This window comes from Notolepis coatsorum (genome assembly GCF_963971535.1).
Source record: "Notolepis coatsorum genome assembly, chromosome: 14".
In the NCBI taxonomy this organism is placed as follows: Eukaryota; Metazoa; Chordata; class Actinopteri; order Aulopiformes; family Paralepididae; genus Notolepis; species Notolepis coatsorum.
In genome coordinates this window covers 112,499,935-112,515,838 of record NC_140178.1, presented here as the reverse complement: position 1 = coordinate 112,515,838, position 15,904 = coordinate 112,499,935, and the positions used below count along the sequence as shown (strand labels likewise).

The 15,904-nt window shown below is 41.7% G+C and overlaps 1 protein-coding gene across 1 annotated transcript in view; it reads right to left on the bottom strand.

Annotated features, from left to right (window-relative positions):
- LOC311240718 (uncharacterized protein) overlaps window positions 1-15,904 on the bottom strand; it is a gene marked incomplete at its 3' end in the record, with an annotated part of 57,234 nt that overhangs the window by 15,226 nt on the left and 26,104 nt on the right. The window contains exons 4-5 of the mRNA XM_084329292.1: window positions 14,826-14,949; window positions 5,969-6,073 (exon numbers count right to left, since the gene is read on the bottom strand). Coding sequence (XP_084185418.1) covers window positions 5,969-6,073; window positions 14,826-14,949 — 229 coding nt within the window. The remainder of the gene's footprint in view (window positions 1-5,968; window positions 6,074-14,825; window positions 14,950-15,904) is intronic.

The following is a 15,904-nucleotide window of genomic DNA, read 5'->3' as shown; positions in this document are numbered from 1 at the left end:
TGCGATTATATATATATATATATATATATATATATATATATATATATATATATAAAAAGGCAGCCCCACAGAGGTTTATTGTAAAATGCGGCTTGCATCTGACCTACGCGATGGGTCTTTTCGGGACACCGAGCCTGAAAATGTTTATTTTTACCTGGGAATCGATACCGGTACCCAACGGTACCTTTTTTTCTGTACTTTACTCTCCCTCTCTGAAGTCTAAACTTCAGAACACACAATCTAAAACCCCTTACCTCCCTCTCCCAAACGGATCTTGTATCTCACTTCCTGGTTAATTTTTTTTTATTAAGTATTAAAAAAAAATGTGATTTTATTTTTTTTGCGATTTGATAATTGCATCATTCCAAATCGCGATTTCGATTAAAAATCGATTAATCGTGCAGCCCTACTGGATACAACCGGATCAACCAGGACTCGGGCACCCAGGTCGGCCGGACCATCCGCACACGAGATGCAGGCGCGGAGGTCGCCCGGGCCGGCCAAGATACGAACACGGAGGCTACACACACCAACCGAGATCAGAGGACCGAGACCAACCGGACCAGCCAGAACTTGAATAACGAGGTTTCACACACCAAGCAGGACTCGAGCACTGAAGTCATACACACCGACCAAGATTCAATACCATATGCATATAATGTGATAGTGAATGGATTCGAGACACACTGCAGACAACACAAAGACCACTGGGGGACATATAATACAAATAACACATACTAGACTAAACTGTAGAAACTAACACACATGACGCACAACTAAGCATATTATTTGATAGTGAATGGAGGTTATGGCTCGAGACACAATGCAGATAACACACAGACCGCTGGGAATACAGACAAGGTAAACGCATTAGTTGGGGAGATTGGGACTTGATTCGGGGCATATAGTACAAATAACACGCACTAGACTAAACTGTAGACACTAGCACACAGGACACACAAATGGGATGACAGGGAACATGGGGAATCACATTCGGAGACCGGACTGAGAGCTCTGGAAATGTACTAACATATGAAAGATAAAAATTCAAATAAAATGTTGGACAATAATAGGGACATTGGAGAATCCCCATTGGGGATATCTACGTCGTTATAGGAGGGGCCCTCTCCAGGAGAGCCTTACCCCTCCAACCCGCCAACGGGGGTTAAACTGGGTTAAAAGAATTACCTGGGAAGTGCCAATTGTCATTAGTATTATTTTCTTCTGAGTTATGTTAGAATAGCAGTTGCTTTAAATGTGCACATGGACAAATATGAAGGACAAGAATTCAAAACGTTGGACATGAAGAGAGGCTTGGAGAATCTCCTTTGGGGGATATCTCCGTCTCTGGGGGGGGGGGGCTTCTCCAGTGGGAGGGCTGATCCCCCCCTCAAACCGCCAATCGGGGTAAGAGTGCTAACCATATAACTATTTCTGTTCACTTCATTTTTCTTATTGTGTTGTTAGTTTAGTTTTTCATAAATATATGCGGTGATGTCGGCGACATGGGAGGTACAGAGGTGGGCAGGCTGGGTTCAGTGGGGGGGGGGGGGGGGGGGCATTGTTCCGGCGGTTCGACCCGGGGGAGGGGGGGCCTTGCGTGTTGTGGGATTGGTGTGGGGGGGGTGGGGTTTCCTGGGGCCCTCGGACGCCGTGGCGGTCTGGTCACCGGGCTTGGGGTCGCGGGGGGGGTCGGGGGATCATTGAGGCGTGGTACTTTGGCCTTCTGCGGGTCTGGGCTTGGGGTCCTCGTGGGCCGGGGCCTGGTGGGGGCGGGTGGGAGCTCATGGTGCTCGGCTCCGCGCATGGTGGACCAGGATATGGGGGTGTTCTGTTTCTCGGGGAGGAGGGTGGGAGGGAGGGGTTTCTCTCAGGAGGATCAGAGCGGCTGGGCTCTGCCCGGCGGGGTCCTGTGTTTTGGGGGGGTCGGGGCTCTCGGTGACATGGGAAATAGCGGGATTGGCTCGGTGGGGGGGGGGTCCCCTATCCTTTCCTCTACTGGGCTGGCCCAATTGATTCAAGGGACCCGTGTTGCCGGGGGCCCGGCGGCACGCGCATCGGCCTGGGATATGGGGGGCTCCTATGGGCTTAGCTCAGGGGGGGGGGGGGGGGGGCGTAGGGGGAGGGGGACCATCGTTTCCGCGGTTTGCCCCGGGAGAGTAGGGTCTTGGATGTTGTGGGGTCGTCGGCCGTGGGGTGGGGTGCTGGGTGGCATGGGAGGTAGCGGGCAAAAAATATATATATTAGTGCTGTCAGGCGATTAAAAAAATTAATCGAATTAATTACAGGATTTGTAATTAATTAATCGAATTAATCGCATTTTAATCGCATAACCATTTTATGCCTGATATTCTATATTCTATAATCATATTTCAAATTGCATGTGTCCGGATGGCAGAATTCAGTACTGTATCTACAAAACCTTCCGTTTAATCATCTTCCATCTATTAATTTGCTTAGATTTTTCAGGTCTGGTCAATTTGAGCATGGTGTTATTCACAGTCAAAGATAATAAAACATTTTTTTATTGATATTCTCATTTGGTTCATTACAATTTACTCAAAATAAAATGTTCATTCAATCAATCAATCAATCAATTGATTGATTGAATGAAAATGTTATTAACACATTGCAGAATGGGTACAATACAGTACGGCTCAATACACACAATTGTTAAGGGGATGCAGACCAGAGAAAGACTTTCGTCTTGTTTACATCAGGGTCCCCCATTTTCAATTCATAATGAATTGTAAGTAAGGGTGCAACTTGCACCGTGCAATCCATTCTTTGTGGATCTAACCCACAGTATTTCTGACACTGGGAATACATTCCCTGAGATTCATAGATGTCCCTAGAATCAGATACCAAGAACATGCAAATGGACCATATTAAAAAAAAGTCTGTAAATGTGTATTCTACATTTTTATTTTTTTTGTAATTAATTTTGAGTTCATTTTCATAACGCGATAATTTGCTGTGTAATTAATTAATCTAATTAACGCAATATATATATATAAAAGAAACATCACAGAAGAATGAAAAGGAAACAAGAAAAGAAATTTAATGTAAATAAACTATGTAAAAATAGAATGGACCGAAGAACCCATGTCACCCTTTTTTATTTTCTCATTTGTGTCACTTTTATTTATTTATTTTTTGATATTATGTCTTTATAATTTTGTATGTCGAAATTTACTGTTTGTTGTTTATCGAAAAACTGCAAATAAAAATTTAAGTAAAAAAAATATATATATGCTGTAAGTGGTTTTTCTTTTGTTAAAATAAGTGTTAAAGGAACACGCCAACTTTTTGGAAAATTTGCTTATTTGCCATCTACTCTGGAGTTCATTCACTGGAAGTAGGTGTGCCAGTGTAGCCTAGTTCCCAACAGTCACGAAATACACTCCAAATACAACTCAAGTGATTTCATCACCTCAAAAGCCCTGTTAAAAAAACAACAACAACAGGCAGCAGTGGTGCAGCAAAAAAAAATTCCAAGTATATATCTGCTTAGAAAACGAAAATGTGGAATTTTTTATTTATTTTTTCTCCACGTGGTAAATACACAGGTCACAACATGTTTACAGGAACGTTTTGGAGTAGTATTTGGAGTGTATGTCGTGACTGTTGGGAACTAGGCTACACTGGCACACCTACTTCCAGTGAATGACGCTAAGCTAGGCTAAAGGTGTGGCTGTTCCCTAAACCTAATGCATGCACAGAGAAGAAAAGGGTATCTTATCTGCTGACCCTTTCACTACCACAATACAGAAGGTTAACCCTTTCACTACAACACTACAAAAGGATAACCCTTTCACTACCACACTACAGAAGGTTAACCCTTTCACTACCACACTACAGAAGGTTAACCCTTTCACTACAACACTGCAGAAGGTTAACCCTTTCACTACCACACTACAGAAGGTTAACCTTTCACTACCACACTACAGAAGGTTAACCTTTCACTACCACACTGCAGAAGGTTAACCCTTTCACTACCACACTACAGAAAGTTAACCTTTCACTACAGAAGGTTAACCGTTCACCTCCACACTACAGAAGGTTAACCTTTCACTACTACACTACAGAAGGTTAACCCTTTCACTACCACACTACAAAAGGATAACCTTTCACTACCACACTCCAGAAGGTTAACCTTTCACTACCACACTACAGAAGGTTAACCTTTCACTACCACTCCAGAATGTTAACCCTTTCATTACCACACTCCAGAATGTTAACCCTTTCACTACCACTCCAGAAGGTTAACCTTTCACTACCACACCCCAGAAGGTTAACCCGTTCACTACCACACCCCAGAAGGTTAACCCTTTCACTACCACAATCCAGAAGGTTAACCTTTCACTACCACACTCCAGAAGGTTTACCCTTTCACTACCACACCCCATAAGGTTAACCCTTTCACTACCACACCCCATAAGGTTAACCCTTTCACTACCACACTCCAGAAGGTTAATCCTTTCACTACTAGACTCCATAAGGTTAACTCTTTCACTACCACTCCAGAAGGTTAACCTTTCACTACCACACTCCAGAAGGTTAACCTTTCACTACCACACTCCAGAAGGTTAACCTTTCACTACCACACTCCAGAAGGTTAACCTTTCACTACCACACTACAGAAGGTTAACCTTTCACTACCACACTACAGAAGGTTAACCTTTCACTACCACACTACAGAAGGTTAACCTTTCACTACCACACCCCAGAAGGTTAACCTTTCCCTACCACACTACAGAAGGTTAACCTTTCACTACCACACTACAGAAGGTTAACCCTTTCACTACCACACTACAGAAGGTTAACCTTTCACTACCACACTACAGAAGGTTAACCTTTCACTACCACACTACAGAAGGTTAACCTTTCACTACCACACTACAGAAGGTTAACCTTTCACTACCACACCCCAGAAGGTTAACCTTTCACTACCACACTACAGAATGTTAACCTTTCACTACCACACTACAGAAGGTTAACCCTTTCACTACCACACCCCAGAAGGTTAACCTTTCACTACCACACTCCAGAAGGTTAACCCTTTCACTACCACACTTCCACCACTTAACCGTCTGTAGTAAACACTACACCGTAAACAGGGGTGCAGTCGTAATATCAGAACTGCCTGGATGCCGCGCGCACAGAACAGATGATTATTATGCATAAATAGTAGGAAACATGTTTGTATAGGAAATTACTAGTTTTAGTTTAGTTTTTGTAAATATTGCCTTAAAATAGAGAAGCTGAAAAAGGTAGCAGGATGTAGCCTTCAATATATAAAGAAATTATATTGTCAACAGATATGGTTGAACATTATATTGTCAACAGATATGGTTGAAAAACAAACAATGTTTTAAATGTAATTGTAGTTACAATTTCTTTAATTGAATTAACTTAAACTAGAAAAGTAAATACAAACTAAATTAACAATGTAACTTAGTTTACAGAAGGACAGTTTCCTTCTGAAGCACAACTTAATGCCTCATCCTTCCAGTCGGGACCATTTGTCACATAGTGAGAGGTTCCACAGCTCAAGCAAACCCCCACAGGGCTTGTATTATGGTTTTGCACGTCTCGTTCTTTGTTATGTTATTGGTATCCTATAATTATGCAAAGTCTAGGTGATAGATAAGTGCCGGTACTTGGCGCACGGCGCGACGAGTCAAGTGAAAGTTGTGAACGCATTTTTGTGTGCGCGCGTGCACATCCGTGCGCATACTTCTGCTCAGAAAACTGCTGGGACGGCGTGGTACCGCGTGGGACCACCACTGCACCCCTGACCGTAAACACTAGACTAAAACAGACACATATTCTGATGTTCCAAAACGCTTACTTTCCCTAACAAGAATAAATAATTAAATAATACAAAAAAGTATAAGAACATACATATTTATATAGTAAAATACCAGATTGGGGCTTTAAGTCCAAATGCGTGTGTGTGACTCACATGGCTGAAGGGATGATTTCTGTGGTGTCCTCATCCACCTCCTGCTGCAGAGACACAAGCTCCTGCTTGGAGTTCCTCAGGCTCTCTAGCTCCCCCTTCAGGAACCTGGGGGTACAGTTAAGGACCCAAACGCTCTTCCTACTCAGAACCCTTGCACCCTCTGTAGTCTGGAGAGATGTGGATTTCAGCCAGACGTCCACACAAACTAAAAATGTTCTCTCCCTCTCTCACATGCATCCCTTTCTCAAATTCTCTCTGCAGTTACCCAAAACTAAATCTATAATTATTAAACAAAAAAAGATGTATGCAAAAACTAAACTCAGCCATACTAAACTCAGCCATCCACCTACATCAACTATCAACATGAATACATACCAGGCTCATCCACTGACATCAACTATCAACATGAATACATACCAGGCTCATCCACTGACATGTCTCCGACAGTAAACAAAGACAGGGCTCGACAGTGCGAGCTAAAAAAATAGATATGTGCGAACCTGGACATTTATTTTACGAGCACAGTGTGAATTTATTAGAATCAGGACAGAGATTTGTAAAAGAAATATATGTGTAAATAAAATTTTAACCATACCCAACCCTGGTGAAAAACACCATCAACCCTGGTGAAAATACACGTGTACGCCTGGTTTCCAACTGGTTAAGTTTAGGCCCTCTAAAGTAGGTTTAAAAAAATAAATAAAAAAATAGGGCGAAGAAAACTTTTTTTTCCCTATAGGGCAAAGAAAACTTTAATTTGTTTTACCTACTTTCTATAGAAGCATCTAAGAATGAAGTTCTATAGAAAGTAGGTCTGCATCCCCTTAACAATTGTGTGTATTGAGCCGTACTGTATTGTACCCATTCTGCATCTGGTAATAACATTTTCAATCAATCATTCCAATAACAACCGCTAACTTCATAATTAAAAACTAAAGAAAAGTTGGATGTGTTAGTTGGTTGGATGTCTTAGTTGCAAGACAGTTGGATGTGTTAGTTGGTTGGATGTCTTAGTTGAAAGACAGTTGGATGTGTTAGTTGGTTGGATGTCTTAGTTGAAAGACAGTTGGATGTGTTAGTTGGTTGGATGTCTTAGTTGAAAGACAGTTGGATGTGTTAGTTGGTTGGATGCACTTCCGAGCTGCTTCCACATGGAGGCAACTTCTCTTTTTTGTGTTGTGGGAACTACTTTTTGTGGCGGATGTTTTTTTCAATAAATCTTCTATTAATGTGTGTTTATTGTATAGCAATAAGGTTGGATGAATGTGGCAGTTGTATAAAAGCATTACACCACTTGCAGTCGTGATTTGTGAAAAATAAACCATGCCTAGGGGGGTCTAACGACCACATCCTGCGCGTGATGTAATGCTTAATTATACAACGGCATGCAAATTTCTCGATTCTGATTGGCTGAAAGTCAACTTACACATGGGTATTTTTTTCTTTTTTTGGATCTTTTCCCCCTCCATTTTCCTCAGATTTTCTCCCATCCCAATGTTAGTCGTATGCCAATTCCCAATCCCCTTCCTGGTCGCTGCGCACTTACCCCCCACAGTCAGATAATCTGGGAGAGTGGAGGCTATCACGTGCATCCTCCGACACACGTCCAGCCAATCAACCGCTTCTTTTCAGCTGGCAGCGCGGATCCTCCCTGAGACGGCGTAGTGTGTGGAAGGATCACACTATCCCACTCAGGTCCTATCCGCGCTTAGCAGGCGCCCCGACCGAACTGTAGGAGTCGCTGTTTACAACGACCCGGACCCACCCCGCCAGCTTCTCCCACCCTCTAATACAGCCAATTGTATTAGTGTGAACGGCCAGCCAAGCTGGTGACAACCCCGGAGCTGTGAGCTGGATTCGAACAGGCGAATCCAGCTCACAGCTCCAGGGTTGGTGACGAACGCAATCTCCGCTACGCCACCTAACCGCCTCACACGTGGGTATTTGTAATAACCCCACGCGCTTGGTCCCAGGACCCGCTCACAACCGCATTACTATCAATGCGCCGTGCACATTTTTAGAAGTGAAAGCAAGATGGCGGACACACCGGACAGTAAACGTTACAAAAGGATATGGTGATAGGGTCATAAAGACTAAATGAAAAACGATTCTGTCACAGCGAATGTGTTAGTTTCTTAAACAATGTTGGATGATGTAATTGATGGGTCATGAGTCATTGTGGAACAAAATAAAAATCGCGCAAATTGATTGATTGCTAATTTTATTACTGTCCGCCTTGTTTCCAACTGGTTAAGTTTAGGCACTCTTTCGAAGTCACTCTCTTTCGAAGTTGGTTAAGGTTAGAGTTTGTCTTTAGAGCAGGGCGATAGACCACCAGCCCTGATTCCAAACGCTAACCTTAACCAACTTCGAAAGAGAGCGACTTCGAAAGAGTGCCTAAACTTAACCAGTTGGAAACAAGGCAGACAGTAATAAAATTAGCAATCAATCAATTCAATAATCCACGCTCACTTAAAACAGCGCACCTCCCAGCTGCTTCTATAGAAAGTAGGTTTAAAAAATTATAATAAAAAATCCCCCCTATATAGGGCAAAGAAAACTTTTTTTATTTGTTTTACCTACTTTCTATAGAAGCATCTAAGAATGAAGTTCTATAGAAAGTAGGTTCAAAACAAAAGAAAAGTTGTATGTCTAGTTGAAAGACAGTTGGATGTAGAGCTGCCGCGGTTACTAGGGGTGGGAATCACCAGTTTCATCATGATACGATACGATATCGATTCTTTGGACAACGATACGATATTTGCCGATATCACAAAGTCTCTCACGATACGATACGATTAGATTCAGGTGCCTGCGATCGATATGAGATGATATCATATGCCCATTTAACACAATCAGTAACATTTAGATCAACAAAAAAAAGGTAATGAAAATATCATTTGACATTTGTATTTTTGAGCTCTTCCAGACATTTAAAGGAAAATCAATCTATTGTTTTTAATACAAATATACCTCCTGTTCACTGTAAAGTGCCACGTTTTTATATATTGAGCTTTAAACTTTAAGCTACATTTTTTGGAACTCAAAACTCACAACCTCCCTCTCCCAAACCGTTCCTACAACAATTTGTTGATGTTGCATGATCATGTATAGGCCTACATTTATTATGTATTACCGTAATTCCTCTAATAGTAACCCCGGCTTGTATTTGTTTCAACTGTAGCGGGTACCAGGCTTGTATTAGGAGGAGGCCTGTATAAGAGGGAGGCCTATATTTCAAATTTTCAAACGGATCATAATGAATAAATCAACATTTTGTGTCAGTTTTAACCCAGTAAAATGTACTGGGTTCATTTATTGAAACCAAGTACTGTATGAAATAGTAAACAGTGCAATTACAGGTGGTCACTGGTCATTTCAACGTTTTCAAAGTGAAATCAAGTAACTAGCTCAGTACGCAGCTCAGTATATTAGTAACCCGGCTTGTATTAGGAGGCCGGCTTATAATTGCTTAGCTCAAGAGCGCACCCGGCCATTAATAGAGACCCGGCTTGTATTTGAGACCCGGTTACTATTAGAGGAATTACGGTATATTGTTTATGTTTAAATAACATTTAAACATCAAACTCCTCTGACCTCATCTGGTCTTTCCAAAGACGCGCGCACACACACACACACAGAAAGGGTGAATGCTATGCTGTAACATCTACACACACGGAGCTACTGCTGTTGTTCTTGGGCGGATATGAGACTCGCCACAGGATTTTCAAAATAAGAGTATCGATATGAATCGATCTTATTACATCGCATCGATCCGATTCGATTGTTGATAATTACATCGATGTATCGATCTGGATCGATGTATCGTCCCACCCCTAGCGGTTACCGCGGTATCGCTGTTACATCACGCCCACCGCAGTGTTAAGCTGAATACCGCATCACTGCTGTTTTTTTATAATAATAATAATAATAAAGTACCCTGCTCTGTCGAGTTTCCAAGCGGGTAGAAGCATATCTATGGGTAGAAGTGGTACCAGAAAAGTCACGTGAAACACTGCAGACCACTGATTGGTCAGAAGAGAGACGCTTCACATGCTATAAAGAGTAGACTACAAAAAAAATGCATTCAAACTCTTTTTTTTGTGGTTACCGCGGCGGTAGGAAATATTTCGCAAATTTGTGCGGTAAGGAAAATATCAATACCGCGGCAGCCCTAGTTGGATGTGTTAGTTTGTTGGATGTCTTAGTTGAGAGACAGTGAGAACAGTTGGATGCACTTCCGAGCTGCTTCCACATGGAGGCAACTTCTCTTTTTGGGAACTACTTTTCTGCGGATGGTTCTCAATAAATCTTCAATTAATGTGTGTTTATTGTATAGCAATAAGGTTGGATGAATGCGCCAGTTGTATAAAAGCCATTACACCACGTGCAGTCGTGGGTTGTGAGAATTAGACCATGCCTAGGCATGGTCTAATTCTCACAACCCACTCCAGCGCGTGATGTAAGGCTTTATTACACTTTACAGCACTGACAAAGTTGAACAAAGTGCTGTACAAGTCCCACAACTTAAAAAAAAGTTTTTATTTACATTTTTTTTTATTTTTTTTTTTTAAATCGAATCTCGGCCCTGAAGCTTCGAATTCCAATAAAAACGAAGGTCAGCCCTAGTGGATTGTTGAATTGCATCACTGTCACTCACACGTTATTGTGATATTGTAACTGGGTTTAAAATGTCTGATGAGATGCGCTGTTTTACGGATTTGATGACGTGACGTGACTTGATCAAATGAATGAGCAATTGCAAGCCTTTGACGTTTTGTAGAATGAATTTGAGAAAATGCATTTATCTGTTCAAGCACTGTTAGTGTTATCTGATGATGAACAAGAGGGTGATGAACATGACTGGTATAAACCAAAGGTTAATCAATTCAATGCATGTATGGATGATGTCCGAAACAGATTAAAACCTGATTAATAGTGAAACTGTATATAGCCTCCAACTCCCTCTCTGACACGTTATTTCGGGAGTCGCGCCTTGAAAACTTTGGGAACCATGTATTTATATAGTAGGCTACATGATACCTAAGCACATTATACTTACTTATACTACTTATTCTGAAAGAGTTTAACTAATTATTTTCACTAGCAAGATCTCATTCGATTATTCATTCCATTAAGCCTACTGCCAGCAGGCACATTTAAAGAAATATAATCTGATTGATTGGGGTAATAAGGGACTTAAAATTAGCATATAGATTATGCATTTAACTTGTCAGCGAGGCTATTGAGCCGTACTGTATTGTACCCATTCTGCAATCTGTTAATAAAGTTTTAAATCAATCAATCAATGCCGTTAGAAAATCAGGATTTCTGCGATCGATACTTGCTGTCTTTTCAGGTGAGGCGGCCGCGCGCACTTATCCTGAGTATCAAGTCTGGTTCGAATTAACGAGAGTGAATCAGCGTTCAAGGAACAGGGAAAGCCTGGATTCAAACATCGGGTTAATTGAATCTGGATAATGGGACTTTTGATCGACTTAGTTGAACCAGGTACGGGGAACAGGGCCCTGGCTCATCAACATGAATACATACCAGGCTCATCCACCGACATCAACTATCAACATGAATACATACCAGGCTCATCCACTGACATCCACTATCAACATGAATACATACCAGGCTCATCCACTGACATCAACTATCAACATGAATACATACCAGGCTCATCCACTGACATCAACTATCAACATGAATACATACCAGGCTCATCCACTGACATCAACTATCAACATGAATACATACCAGGCTCATCCACTGACATGTCTCCGACAGTAAACAAAGACAGGGCTCGACAGTGCGAGCTAAAAAATAGATGTGTGCGAACCTGGACATTTATTTTACGAGCACAGTGTGAATTTATTAGAATCGGGACAGAGATTTGTAAAAGAAATATATATGAATAAATACAATTTTAACCATACCCAACCCTGGTGAAAAACACCATCAACCCTGGTCAATAACACCAAACAACATGCGTTGTTATGGTTACGCCATTCACAAAGGGGTCACGTGGTGTAGTAGTAGTAAAAGCCAGCGGGTTTCAGGTATGGAACGGTGAAGGGGGGGGAACGGGGAAGTCATATTTTGCTGACTGCACGCTACACAAGGTAAATCAACCCGTGATTCACTTTATTATGATACTACTATATCAGGGGTCTCAAACTCGCGGCCCGCAGGCCAATTGCGGCCCGAGGGATGATATTTTGCGGCCCCCTACTTGACATCAAAGTTTAGTGTTAATGCGGCCCGCGCGCAACTGTTTGCCGAGTCGTTGCGCGAGAGTTGGACGTTTTATTTATTTTATCACTTGTAGGCTACCATAGCGCAGGCTCATGCCAGCAACGTTACGTTAGTGACTTGGTTGAAACGTGATTCCGGAGTGATATCAAGTAAAGTGGAAGGCAAATTCATCCTCGCTATCTCCTCTGACTGCGAGCAGTGCTCTGCATGTCCGGCTGCACTGCCACTGTCTGTCTGTGTCTGTGTCTGGTCCAATCACATTCAGCGTCCCGTCAGTGTTTTTCCCCCCTCACCCACATTCTGCGAATCAGAGGCAGAGTAGGGCGGGTCTTAAACAGTCTGAGTCAGAGCAGAGTTGACAGCGCATCTACAGTAAACTCGCTCCCAGTTTTATCTCCGTGAGATAAATGTAGCTACTAGCCTAGCTTCGCCAGCAGAAAAATATGGCATTTTCAAAGATGGTCAGTAAAAGAAAAGTCGACTGCAATTCAAAGGTGAATGGACTGAAAAATATGCGTTCATCCTGAGTCCCAGCACCAAACCAATGTGACTATATGCCAAGAAACGGTAGCTCTTGTGAAGGGTGGCAATTTGAAAATAATGTATGACTGAAGGGATGGAGACCATGTTTGAAGGCAAACAAAAGCAAATCCCCCTCAGATAGCACAGCAAACAGAATAACTGAAATACTGGCTGGTGATTTGATTAAACAGCTTTGTGATAGAATAAAAAAAAATGCACAGTGCATTTCGATAGCTGTGGATGAGTCCACTGACACCACTGAGAAGCCTATGTTCTGAAGAACCATTCATGTTCTGAAGAACTGTTCATGTTCTGAGATGTTATTGCTAAAGATTGAGAAGATTGGATCAGTTGTACTTTTTTTTTGAATACTTGAAACCCTTTTTTTGTGGAATTTTTTATGCGGCCCAGCCTCACCCAGACTCTACCTCCAGCGGCCCCCAGGTAAATTGAGTTTGAGACCCCTGTACTATATGAACTGTTTTAACATCAATAAAATAACCAAACGCGGTATCCTTGTGATTTCACTGGCAGCCGTAGAGCTGCCGCGGTATTGATGTTTTCCTTACCGCACGGATTTGCAAAATATTTCCTACCGCGCGGTTATTACCGCACGCACACAAAAAAAAGTTTGAATGCATTTTTTTTTTTTAGTAGTAGTCTACTTTTTATAGCATATAGCCTGCCTCTAGTCTAAATGTCGATCTTTAGAGGATGACTTTGCAGCATGAATATTGTTTGGGATTCGGCAAGCACGCATTAGTTATTGAAAGTGAAACACGGATTCCAAGTTTCCCCTCTGGTCGTGCGCCGTTCACTCGGTGTCGCGGGCAGGGGTGGTTACCCCCCCGACCCTTCCTTATTATTATTACTATAAAGTTACTACTTTATAATAAAGGCATTCGTTTTGTGGCATTACCATTATATAGTTATACGTTCAATAACATCAGCGTATTTACCGGACCATCTCAGTTCCTTTCTTTGCTCAGAGCGTGCTGAGTTGTCCCATTCTGCGGTCTGTTAATAAAGTTTTCAATCAGACAAGTGTATAGAACGAAGGGCTTTTATTATAACATTCGTTGCAGACAGTAAAATCATTATGTCTCGTTTAGTACTCCTGAGGAGCGATGGTAGTCCACTCCGGCGGGGAGTTAAAGCTAACGTTATTAGCCGTATTGTGATGAGCTCTGATCAATGGCTGACATTCAGGATGTAAAAAACTGCAGGGCGCTCCCAACGTGTGACGCGTCTCTCTTCTGACCAATCAGTGGTCTGCAATGTTTCACGTGACTTTTCTGGTACCCAATAGGGTCGCTTGGAACCTCGATAGAGAAGTAGGGTATATCTGCAGAGCCGCAAGCCCAACGAGAGGACTCAGAGGAGGGTACTTCATTATTATTATTATAAAAAACAGCGGTGATGCGGTATTCAGCCTACTCTGCGGTGGCCGTGATGTAACAGCGATACCGCGGTAATGCGGTAATCGCGGCAGCTCTACTGGCAGGTATAATTATTTCCCCGATTTAGTCTCTCGGTGACTACATAAATGTTTGGACAGTCGCCATACACCTGGTGAAAAACACCCATCACCCCTGGTGAAAATACACGTGGCACAAGCTAGTGCCGTCTTAAATACTTCGTTCGATGGGCATGGGATTCGAATATGAAAATAAAATTCAAATAAAAACTCTGCCTCTCTTTGTTAACTACAACAAGCAATGCTGTTTGTTATTTAAGATGAGGTCGGACTCGGCACTGACAGATTTGTGTTCATTGCGCTGCTTTTATAAAGCCTCAAATGACGGCTTACAATATTTCATGAAAGCAAAGTGTTTCATTTGTCTAAGATTTAAAAAGGTTTCAACTTTACAGCACTGACAAAGTGCTGTACAAGTCGCACAACATAAACAAATATATTATAATAATAATTAAAAAGTTTTATTTATAATTTATTTATTTTTTATCTCGAAGCTTCGAATTAAAATCGAATCTCGGCCCCGAAGCTTCGAATTCCCCCGAAGCGAAATAATTCAAAGGTCAGCCCTAGCACAAGCGCATCATGCACACAGGATACTGGTGTTCTGCATCCAGGGTGTGGTTACTGGCGGTGTCCTTCTGGATCTGCTCCTCCAGCCTCCCCACCTCCTCCTGGAGGTCCAGCAGGCCCTGGCTCACCTTCTCCTCGTTCTGGGCAAAACCTGAGAGAGGAGGAGAGAGCACAAGGACCGGTGTTAAACCCTTTCACTGTGACAATACAGAAGGTTAGCCCTTTACTATCACACAACCGACGGCGATGCAATAGTAAAGGGTTAACCTTCTGTCGTGTGGCAGTGAAAGGGTTAAAAAAGGGCATACCTCAGCAGCTGCACCTTTGTTTACATCATTAATTTGCGTCATATTTTTGTTGTATTTAGATTTAATTTGATTGATTACACCCCGTTTATTTTCCCGCACATTTTTATATTCAGATCGAGTTTTATATTTGCCTATATTTATCTCTTTCTTCTATTACCCTGCCCATACCTGTACCTCCCCTCCCCCGTTATGATGCCCAACAAGGGGATCAACAAAATAATATCTTATCCTAGAGAAAGACAAGACAGTGTCTGCATTGTGATTTAAAAAATAAATAATAATAATAATAATAATAATCTAAAATGGAAGAACACGTTAAAAAAAAATCAATTGAATACAGTACTGTATTCAGGGTTCCCACACATTGAAAAATGGAATTCAAGGACTTTCAAGTAATTTTCCAAGCATTATTTTTCATTTAAAAAAAGGATACAATTCACTTTTAAAATGCAGTTTTTTTTTTATAAAAAAATTAATAAAATCGGATCTAATATGTACATTTCCGACAATTAGTTACACTTTAGATCAGGGGTCAGCAACCTTTTTGACATGGAGTGCCTGTTTGAAATATAGTTGTAACTAGTGTGCCTCAACAATATTCCATGCATCGTAATTTTTTTCCCCTCATAATCAGGTCTTTTTAATGATAATTTTTACATTATTACATCATTATTATTATTGTTATTATTAACAATATTATTATGATGGTTGTATCAACCCTAAATCTGAGTCGGGGGGGAGGGGAATGCAATGCAGACAAACAGCTGCATACAGTGCAACCATTTCACTCACATTTGC